Below are 11,846 nucleotides of genomic sequence, written 5' to 3' on the forward strand. Positions count from 1 at the left end.
TTGTCAGCTCTGTGTATCTTGTGTTGTTTAGTGCAATTGTGTCTGGGAGGGGCCCTTTAAGGGAGCGGCTGGCTGTTGAGTCCGCCCTGTGACCCTGTCTGCAGCTGTGCCTGGCATCCCTATTTCGATGTGTGCTGCTTTGACGTGTAGACGTTCCCTCGCTGCGCCTATTTCGATGTTGGGCTGAGCAACGTCGAAGTTGAACATCGACGTTGCCGGCCCTGGAGGACGTGTAGACGTTATTCATCGAAATAGACTATTTCGATGTCGCAACATTGAAATAAGCTATTTCGATGTTGGCTGCACGTGTAGACGTAGCCCTAATGATATAAAATCAACTTTAATAAATTCTACTTTATTTCCTAGTGTAGACACAGCCTAAGATCACAAACAACAAAAAATGAACTCAATGTAAAATCCACACTCCAAGGCCTGCTTATGAATGCCGGCAATCTGACACAATAATGTATAAGCTGTCTCATTCTGCTGAGTGTGAGGTAATGCTGAAGGCTAACTAAGACATTTTAAAAAAGTCAAAATTAACTATTTCACTTCTGAGCATTGTAGCAGAACTTCAAAATTAATTGTTGGATGAAATGGCAGTTAGTGGGATGGAGTATGGCAGGTCGCTGTCCAGAATTACTGGCACTGAGACTGAAGTATTCAAATCACTGCCTCCTCTAAAATTCCCTCTGCCCCTGCCCAAATGTAGGTGGGAATGAGCAGAATGTATTGCATTTCCAGATCATTAAGTCTTAACTGCCTTCTGAGTAATAGAAACCAAAACCACCACCCACACTTTGCTGGGTGCCAAAAGTCCCACCTGTCCCTTATCCATCTTCCAAAACCTCCAGCTTTTTCACAACAGCCCCTGCTGTGCACATATCAATATTCAATACCAAAATCTTTTGTATAAAATGAACTGAATTTACCATCAAAATAAAGAAATAGACAGTACACAGAGAGGGCTAATGACAGGAGAAGGCACTTGTGAGGCTATGCTGTGTAAGTCTGGGGTTTTTGTTAGTACGTAAGTTAGGTACAGTATAATGGACCAGAAGAATTTGGAGCTCAGAGAGATGTGCATTTGAGTTATATGTGTGCTAGAATGATGGGGCAATGTAGCATAATGATTCTACTGCTGTGAGTTTGGGATGGTTGCATTATTCACAAGTCTTAAAGCCATTCATGAGTTATACCGATCATTTCAAATAAATGCCAGTAACAGCACTTGTCATGTAGCTTGTATAAGTCACAGATTTTGCAGAAACCTGTTTGAAAATGTTTAATTTTTTTTTGTATTGTGACTACTACCCATGTCATTGCACCAGTAAATTCTTTAGCTACCATGAGTCTAACTGTGAAAGAGTTTGAGGGAAAGGAAAAATCCTAATTAACATATTTTAGACACATTTAGAATAGCTGTTCTACAAATGAAAATGTGGCCACTTTAAAATCCATTAAATTGGCACCAAAAGGGCTGGACATCCCATTGGAAAGTCAGCATTTTAAAACAGGAGTGGCTGTTGGCTGGAGACACATGGATGGGCTGAGAGGGGTGGGCAGTTGCACAGTTCAATCATAGGCAAAGACATGTAACTATTTTTCAGAAACTCAGATAAAATATTATTTTTCCAGAAATTTCATTTTTACAGGTTATCATCCAGAATTTTCCTCTAGAATTTAGCCCTTTGTCCTGATTAAACATAGCATTTAAATGTATGCTTAAGACTTGTTGATGCCAATGGTATTTAAGCCCTTGCTTAAAGTTAAGCACACACTGAACTGCTTGGCTGAATAGGGGTGGTCTTAAGCATGCATCTAAATGCTTTGCTGAACTGGGGGCTAAAAGCCATGTCAGTTTTCACATCCTACTGAAGTTGTGTGGCTGGAAGACAGCAGAGAATCTGGCCCTTTGGTAGTAGGTGAAAGTTTGTCCTGTCACAAGTATTTGCTATTAATAATAGTTCATTCTCCTCTGATACAATGGGTCCATTACCAGCCTCTCATATTTTTTACTACCCCCTGATTACTCTGGAGTTTTCCTTAAAATAAATCAGCCAGAGCAAAACATTTCTCTTTGGTGTATGTTCCCAAGGAGATGCTCACCATGAGGTCATCTAGTCCACAACCTATTTAAGCAACAGCTTAATCATCAGTCTGGGAGACGTAAATGCTAAACAACTTGTCAACTAAGGGAAAGGCTTTCATGCCAATGAGCAGATGTACCTAATAGACTAGCCCATAATTGCTGATTTAGAAATAGTTACTGCTGTAACTAAGCCTTCATTTCGCTTCATCTTTCCCCTCCACATACATATATTCTACATATTAAATTGTGCTATATACAACATATGTTTTGTTATATATGCTGGTTCCAATTTTTATTATCCACAGAGACACAGAAGGAAAAAGTACACATAAAATATCTTTTCTTGTCTTGTTAAGCACATGTTCCCGGGTGGTACTAAGTATCCTTAACTCCTGCGAAAGTCACCAGGTGTTGAGGGCACCTTCCAGGAATACTCAGCAAACTATAGTCTCAAGCTGCACAACTCCAAGTACAGTATTAGTTATATTTGGACACAGTGCACGTAATAGGTTATGTCAGGGGTTCTCAAGCTGCACTGTACAGCAACCCCCTTATCACAAGACTACCTGCATGGCCCCAGAAAGGGGAACTGAAGCCTGAGCCTGTCCCAGCCAAAGCTTGAGCCCCACTGCAAAAATTGTGTTTGTGTGTGGGAAGGGGCGGGGGGTGGTACAGAAGCAGAAGGACTACAGCCCAGGCAGCAGGCCTATGACCTGAGCCCACCACCCAGGGCTCAGTCCTGGGAGGTGGGACTTGGGCTTTGGCTTCAGTCCCAGACACCAGCAAGTCCAATGTCAGCCCTGGTCACCCCATTAAAATTGGGTTGTGACTCAGTCTGGGGACCCAACCCACAGTTTGAGAACTGCTGGGCAATTACAAACATACAAAATGAATGCAGTAGCTTTAAATTGCTGTTGTTCTATCCAGTTTTTCCCCCAGATTTATTTCAACTTGCTCTGTCAGTCCGCATCCCCCTACCTCCTTTTCAGTAGACACCATATGACATTACAAGTAAGACACTTAACTATTTCAAAGGTGCTGCATGTTTGAAGAGCGTTGGCTTCTGTGAATTCCAGTGAATCGACACTCAAAATTCTTCATACTTCCTGCCTCGTACTAAAATGTAGCTGGATCAAGTATCAATACCCATTCTACCCCACCCATGTTTTATTTACTGTTCACAAAATCCAAAGGATGTTCACATTTCAGATTCTGAATCTGATCTCTAGAGGAAATGGCATGTGAAAACCCTTCTCACATTATAATTAGCACATGAGCATTAAAGGCCTGATCCCTTACCCATTGAAGACAGTGGAAAGACTCTGATTGCCTTCACTGGGCTTTAGATGGGGTCCTAAAGGCCTTTTAACACTGTATTTTCAGTTTGTGAATGCCTTCAGTCTCAGGGGGTAACTGTGTTAGTCTGTAGCTTCTTTTTTCTTCCCCGCTCCCTGCTCTCTTTCTCTATACGGTGTTTTTTTTTTTGTTTAAAAACAAAACAAAACAAACAAACAAAAAAAAGCCAGCTCCCCACTCTTCACCCCCAGGCATTCCCAGCTGGGGCTGACCAGCTGCCAGTACTGTCTTTGTGTGTGTGTGCATGTGTGTACAAAGACAAACAGACAGACAGTTTTCTCATTTTTGCTCCAAAATCTGATGAAGTGGGTCTTACCCACAAAATCTCATTACCTAAAAAATAAAAAAATAAAATGTAGTCTTTAAAGTGTTACAGGGCTGCTTATTTTTAGGCATGTCTTCAAAGTGTTCTCATTTAGCAAAGCAAGAGAGATAAATAGCGCTTCATGTAATAAGTATATTGAGCAAATTAAAATAAAAATGGATTGCAGGTGTTACTTCATTCTGAATCTCAATACACTTAATTTTAATATTTATATGTTACTATTTGTTTTTAAACAGGAAAATATTCTCCATTTGACTTTATCTGGGTTAATCATTTAACAAGATAAATTTGCCACCGAGAGGCAGTAACAGAGCGGTGACCGTGTTAGTCTGTAACAAAACAGCAGTCATGTGGCACTATACAGAGAGGCAGGTTTATAATCATTGTTAATGAGACATTAACACTGTTACTGTGTTTTTAAATTATTAAAAATCTTTTTTTAAGCTGACTGTCTTAAATAGTAGATATTTGGCACCAGATGTTAAACTCAGCCTGTAAAATGGAACAAGTAAACCATACTCACATCACAGGAGCACTGGGGATTAAATTTACCCCTGTAAAGAGGGCCAACACCACTTAAACTGCATTTTAAGGGCTTATATAGGATATAAGTGGTGAATAGGCCTTTTGCTGTTCCAGTGGCTTGGTTTCACTTGGGCCTAGCACTCTCCCACGGGAGTCAACAGTCCAGATCAGAGTTGAGCCAGAGCTCACTCAGTTTAGGAGCTTGAAGACGAGGTGTAATTACATTGCCTCAATTGTATTTTAACTTCCACTTTCTTCCAGATGCTTGGTGTTAAATTGCAGCTTCTTAGCCTCTTTTTACACACTGCTGGAACAGATATAAAGTAGATCTAGGGAAATTAACTGACTATAAGTGATTAGTCAATTTACACCACTTAATATACCAACTCTGAGTTTTGCCTTAAGGGAGATAAAGAGGAGAGTCTCAGTTAATTTGAACTTCTGCAAGTCCTCTGTATGTGTATGTTACAGCAATGTACCATCCCTACAAATTACTTACACTGCCCAGGCATTATTTATTTCCATAGTCTTGCAGCTACTTACCAGTTTACACCTCAAATTAAACACAACCGCTGAATTTGGTTCTGTTATGTTTGGTGTTTGCCTTTCTATTGGTTGCTATTCTCTGTCAGAATTAAATTCTAACATAGTCATAGATATTAGCGGAGATAAAGAACCATTAGAGTTACCTAGTCTCTTTTCTGAAAATAGCTCCCCACAGTATATTAATTAAAGGTCTGTCCAGCCTAGTTTTCATTTCCTACATACCAGGGCTTTTCCATCACTTACCTTAGATTTCACAGCTATTCAGCCGTCCTTAATTTCATCACCTTATTCCTTGTTATACTTCCTCATATTATGCTAAATAATTCATCTGAGTTCTTGGTGTGACTAGACTTTACATGTATGTTCATATACCTTTATGTGTATGCTCCCCTCTCTGCCTACTCTAAGGGCCTGTCGATACCTACTGGGAGATCGACCCATTCAGGGTCACTCTTCTGGAGTTCAATTTCATGCTTCTGGTAAAGACGCACAAAAGCAATCTCTCTGGGGTCTGCAGTCAACCCCCTGAAGTCCTTCTCTCGCATGGAGTAAGGTAAGTCGACAGAAGAAATGCTTCCGTCAGCCTCCCTCAGTGCCATAGTTAGAACTTCATATCTGCAGTCGACTGTAAGGTCTAGTGTGGACCAAGCCTTAGTCACTGTTTAGCCAAGCAGTAGTCATTTGTCTCTTTTATAATCTGTTTTCATATATCAGTGTGCCTAATCACTGTTGGTGAATGTCTGAACACAGCCTCAAAATTCTGTTTTTCTGTTAATAAAGTGTCCAAAAATGAATGCATTATCTCAAGTACTATAATCTCTCTACTTACTGGTATTATTTTTTAACTGCTACATCCTATGACAACTTCATTTCCAATTTGATGTCTACTATCACTCCAAGTGTTTTTTCAGCATTACTGCTTCCAGAGCTTCTATGTTGCGGAGTATTTTTCCATGGAAGCTTTAGCTTTGAGTTTTTCCAAGTTCAGTTTCATCTATTTATATCCTGTACTTATTTCTATAATCTAGATGTTTGCATTTTTCTCTTAATAGTCATATTCCTAGCATCACGCAATCATCTTTGATTCTTGTTCATGTGACAATCTCTTGCTCTGCCAGAACAGTATTGTAGATATTAAAGAAGACACAATCTATTACTTTGTAATATTCTACCCAGCACCTGCCCAAGCTTCATATATTGCTGTTTATTGGTATATTAGTTTATTTTATACTGCTTCTGCTCATTTTAATTTTACATTACTATTAATATGTTTCAGTTAATTTTCACAGTCTGATTTTCTTGCACAAAATCTCTCTTGTATGTTTGTTTGTAAGCTGACTATGCTAAGTATTCTTTACTCTTAAGGTATGTCCTGGCATATGAGCAATGGGAATTAGACTTGTGGAGTGGCAATTGCCAGGATCACTCTCACTCCTTTTCTGAAGATATGTTTAGTTTTTCTCTTGCTTTCTTCAGTCTTCTGGTATGTTCCAAGTTTTTGATCACTCTTCCTCTAAAAAGAATGCCGGTGGTTCCAGAACTTTGTTAATTTTATAAGTGCACATATTTTGGACCCACTCAGATGAATCAAGTCATTCTAAGTATTCCTTTGCCTGGTCTTTTATCACTAGCTATGTTTACAAAATTTTCATTGGTCCAAAGAGCCAAAATCTGGCAGGGGAGTGGAGGTGCATGGAGGGTGACCCAAAGGGGCAGGGAGGGGACATGTAGGAACATCCCATTTAGCAATTAAAAATTTGGGTGCAGCATAGGAGGGCAGCGTATTTCCCAAGTACTACCATGAGTCTTCTATGAATCCTTGTTCCAAGCACACTACTAACACTGCTAGTAAAACTTCTACATATACAGGAACCACCTGGGTGATGGAAAGTTAGTAGTGGTATGCTCCACACACTGCTGATAATTGAAAATGAACAATCTGCCCAAACATATTTTCCCCTGCATTCACTTATTGATTGCTCTTTATCTCAGCATGCTTGCAAGAGTAGCTGGGAGTCTGATCAAACCGTCAACTTCACTTATTATGTTCCCTCCCAGGATTCTGGGACCTCCCAAATAGCACTGGTTTTTGGAAAGCACAATGGTCTACCCGCAACAGATTTTAAACACATACACCCTGTTCTGTTGAGGGTAGTAAATGATTTTTCCCTAAGCATATATGAAAAGAATGGTTTCCACAAAACCAGGTGATACATGGTGACTGTTATACACTTTTGGCTCTATAGCATATTCCTTGATCACTCAGAGCTGCAAAAATACCCTCGGAGCATCTTTTTTAAAGTCTCAGTGGGAAGATTCCCATTAACTTCAGTAAGCTTGATTCAGTTCCATAGCTTCAAACAGCATACCTTTACTTAAGTGTTTAGCACCCAGTCCTCAAATAACTCACAAAAGAAGCTTCACTGTTAAAAATGACATCAGTATCTTCCCATAAAGAGCTGACTACAGTACACACATTGTGCTTTTATGAAGACCCTCATCTCATGGAAATTTTGATTTATGGTGTAATTATAATAACATCATAGCAGCCTTCCCTTTATGCTCATTTAACTTTACTAGCCAGATTCTGTTGGCTTTGATGAGTATTCTGAAGGAAAGAATGTGTTGGGATTTAAGGCTGTTAACCAATCTAGAATCATTTTACTTTACTCCGAATGATTGGCTTTAAGAGCTCAGTTTAGTTTAAACAGTAATACTGAGTACAGTAAATAAATACAAAAATGTTCATTTCAACATCAATTCTGTTGCAGTAAAATTCTAATATATAATTCAAAATGATACTAAAGGCTAAAGCTTTTAAGGTTTACTGAACATACAACATAAAACCCTCAAAACATTAATTTGTGGATCTATTAGTAATATTATCAGTGCAGGAGACACTTCACAATTCTGTGAAATTTCTTTTAAAGCTCCAAAACATATTTTTGTTTTGTTTCACTTATCTCTGCAAAGGACACTTCAATGTTCCAAGCGCTCACTGCCTTTTCCAAATGAGTAATTGTCTCATGCTGTGGAATCTTCTGTAGAACTTTCATGTTAAAAGAGACACAAAGACACCTTTGGGACATTCCATTCAATATCAACAGCACAGGCTGATTTAGAAACAACCGAGGATGCTATTTGGTTATATTTAAAAGAGTTGCCATAGCTCTGTTACTCTTTGGGCAATTGCAAAAGTGGCTGCCATGTAGTTTGCAGTGGTTAGCAGTACATCAAATTTTCAGGAGACAAGTATGGTCCTATACCAAGAAAAAGACCAATAACAAGGATTATAGTAATAAATATGTGAGCAAAAAAGGGAAGCAATTATATTTACTACACAAATTCTTCTACCGTGGCCTTCCTTTATAAGGAAAGGGTCTGAGCAGGTACATTTAAAGTATTAAATTAGGAGTGACCTGTAAAAAAATACAATTGTCTCTTATTCTTCCATATTCTTGTTTTTGAATGAAAATTTCTTGTTCCCTTGAACAATTTTTTGTTCCACTGAACGTTTCCAACGTACTTAGCATACTCTGGAAAATACTTAGAAAAAGATGACAAAAAAAGAGCAGGGGGCAGGGAGGAGAAACGATGCAGTTTTGAGAACAACAAGAAGTCTTGTGGCACCTTATACACTAACAAATATTTTGGAGCAAAATAGCTGTTAGTCTATAAGGTGCCACAAGACTTCTTGTTGCTCTCGAAGCTACAGACTAACATGGCTACCTCTCTGATATATGGTGCAATTTTAAGGCCCATGATGGTAAACTGGAAAGAAGAAAATGGTTATTTTCTGAGCTCGCTATTAGTTTGTGTGTGCCATTTTTTCCTGATCAAATGACTCAGTTTTCTCATGTGCAAAATGGGGACAATACTCTCATCAGTGTTAATTTATAAATGTTTCTAAAAAGCTGTGAATGTCCCCATTAGAAGGCATTGTAGTAGTGCTAAGCATTTCACATAACTATTAACTTATTATTGTTAACTCTTGTATTTAATCTGTTGTTCCTTATTCTCATGCATTATTTCATGTCTAAAATTAGACTTTCATCTTATTGGAGATGTCACATTGCCTTTGTATTTGTGCAGTAAAGAGACTCTTCTCTTGGTGGTCACTCAATAATTAGTAGGGCATCTTCATGTCACCCTACTATCTGTGAGTCTGTTGATGGCTGTGCCACCTGGGCTGAAGCCTTCATTACTTTCAGCTGCAAACAAGTTGTTGAAAGACACTAGCATCCTGTTGGGTGTTACAGACAACACCATTAGTCTTTAGTGACCATGTCTTCATTCTTATTTTTAAGGTAAAAGTTTGGTTCCAGAACAGACGAATGAAATGGAAGCGAGTAAAAGGGGGCCAGCAAGGGGCAGCTGCCCGGGAAAAGGAACTGGTGAATGTGAAAAAGGGCACACTGCTTCCTTCAGAGCTTTCTGGAATTGGTGCAGCTGGCCTCCAGCACACGGGGGACTCACTAGCGAACGATGACAGCCATGATAGTGATCACAGCTCTGAGCATGCACACTTATGATACACAAAGAGATGACCCCAGCTCCGTTCTCAGGAAAGAAATGCTATGATGGCACACCTTACACAGGCATCATTTACATCTGCAAGTGACCTTGGCAGTGATTTTTTTAAATTGTTACTGAAAATTCAAGCTTATTGTGTCTGCTTTTCTTGATTTTTAGATGGTTTACAGTAAGTGCCATGTCTTAGAGGTGCCTCACTTGTGGGAAGTGGAAGATGAACTTGCTTTGAACATTCCAGATTTGTTTATCATGTTTATGGACAGTGGGCAGGTATTTTTGCTTTAGCTTGCACTGAAAATTACATTGCTTTCAACAGAGGTTATATTCTGAAAAACCACAGTGCCACTAAATCACTGTCTAGTGAATAAGAAACGTATTTTATCTCTGTATATATTTACCTTACAGCATTTTTCTGTCTTCACTAATTTTAGTAATGCATTAATATTAGCTGATGGCAATAATCAACCATGATGATAAATGGCTTCTTGTTTCTTTATTTTTGTTTTGTTGTCCCAAAGACAGACAATACATGTAGACACGTGTGTTCAAGTAAAGAACAATGATGTAGTGTCTGATAGGACCGGTCCTTGTACCACAGACAAAACAAACCTTATGTTGCATTTTACTATCAACTGCTGCTAATAGGGTATTATTAAACTTACCTTGCTCCTCAATTCTTCTTATGTTATAACTGCCAGAATGATTTTTAGGATCATAAGGACAGTCCAGTAACATGCCAGAAATAATGTCTTGTTAGGAATTTATTTCTACCTCCCCCACCCCAATCCCTAAAAATTTATACTTTACCTTTCCATCCTAGACGAGTACATCGGTAAGCACTCAGCAGAAATAAAGTTTAGTTGAATTGGCTGTTTTTGCTGGTAGAAATCAAAATTATGATAACTCTGTTATTATGTCCCAGGTGTAAATTCAAGACTCATTTTCTGTTACAGACTTGTGTATATATACAGGCAAACACTAAAACATCACATCTAACAAAACAATGATTGTACTTTGTAAAGAAAAAATGTTTAATAAATGATCCTTTTTAAATAATTTTTGTCTGCCTATAGTGATTTGTTGGGAAACTTGAAAGTGTTCCTTTAAAAGTCCTAAGCAGCTCTAGTTTCATGAATTCTTCTAAAACTTGTTTTGCTTTATCATTAGGCAGTATAAATCAATATTTTCAAACAGGTGCTACACGAGTCCATATTGTTTTTATTTTATCTTGGATAACTCTTCTACTTTGCTTCATTTGGGAATTCCTTCCCTTAGCAGGAAAAAGCAACCCTTAGCTATTGATGGCTTCAGCCATGAACAATAAGGACACATTAAAACATTTTTCAAGATCTAAGGCAAATATTAAAGGGATATTTTGTATGGTGCTGAGGAAATGGAGAAAAAAATTGTGCTTGGCAAGGTGATGTAAACTTACATTACTTTGCCTTTACAAAATAAACCTGTTCGAGACATAAAATTACTGAACAACATTCCTCTTCACCAAAAAGGTAGGAGATTAATTGGAACGAAAATAATAAAATAAGCCAAAGCATCCTAACAGAAGTCTTCAAACTAAGTATCAATGTGCATTTACTGATGGTTAGCAGTAATCAGTGATCTTGTGTTCTTGTTTACTAGATAATTGATTTTTTTTTTACTTATTTGTTTGAAACTTTATTTGGATGGAGCCAAAGTTGATTAAAAATGCGTAATCCAGATTCTGCCAGTTTTATGCAAACTGAGGAGTGTCTTACGTTGTGACTAGCTCCACTGCTTTTGGCAGGGTTATTTGCAGACAATGGTAGCAACCAATGTGTACCGTGCAGTGCTGTTACATCGTACTAGTCATTCAAAGGTTCCCAAAGCATAGAACGGGTTACACCAAGAAGTCACATTCCTGGCCTATCCCAGGAGTGATTTGGAGTGAGACAATAAAAACAAAAGGGTTGTGGTGGTAACTCCCAGCTAAAGAATATGTACTAGTTGTTCGCTGAAAGTTATCCTTTACCTGGGGGACTTGCACCAGTTAGAGCAGCCCACCCCACCCAGATAACACAGCGCCTCCCCTCAGCAGGGCTGCCTTGTCCCCAGCCTCTGGTTCAGGGGTGCCCCAACGCTGGTGGCTGCCAGGCATGTGCCACTCCCTGGGTGGCAGCTGGATTCTGCTCTCCATGTGACCAATGGATGGGAAAGAAGTAGGAGTGGGAGGCAGCTGCGAGCAGTGTAGCCCCTTGGAGGAGAAGGCAATGGCACCTGGTGCCAGTTGTTTGAGAATTCTGATAGATAGAATGCCAGTTCAAAGAAAGTTTACTGTACTTGATAAAGCGTTTCCCCTGGTGTTTTCAATATCAGGCCTAGCCTCTGACTTTCTTTGCATTTTGTGATAATGAGATCTACACAAAGCACTGGTATGCTGTGTTATTACAGGTTTCCTTTTTGGCTGAGCCAGACTCCTGTTAAATGTTACTG

The 11,846-nt window shown here is 39.0% G+C and overlaps 1 protein-coding gene across 1 annotated transcript in view; it reads left to right on the forward strand.

The window, feature by feature from the left end:
* The window catches only part of MEOX2 (mesenchyme homeobox 2), a 72,056-nt gene extending 61,623 nt beyond the window's left edge, over nt 1-10,433 (forward strand). The window contains exon 3 of the mRNA XM_074984667.1: nt 9,152-10,433. Coding sequence (XP_074840768.1) covers nt 9,152-9,376 — 225 coding nt within the window. The 3' untranslated portion in view covers nt 9,377-10,433. The remainder of the gene's footprint in view (nt 1-9,151) is intronic.
* Nucleotides 10,434-11,846: the final 1,413 nt, after the last annotated feature.

The sequence above is a fragment of the Carettochelys insculpta genome, chromosome 2 (assembly GCF_033958435.1).
Source record: "Carettochelys insculpta isolate YL-2023 chromosome 2, ASM3395843v1, whole genome shotgun sequence".
Taxonomy (NCBI): Eukaryota; Metazoa; Chordata; order Testudines; family Carettochelyidae; genus Carettochelys; species Carettochelys insculpta.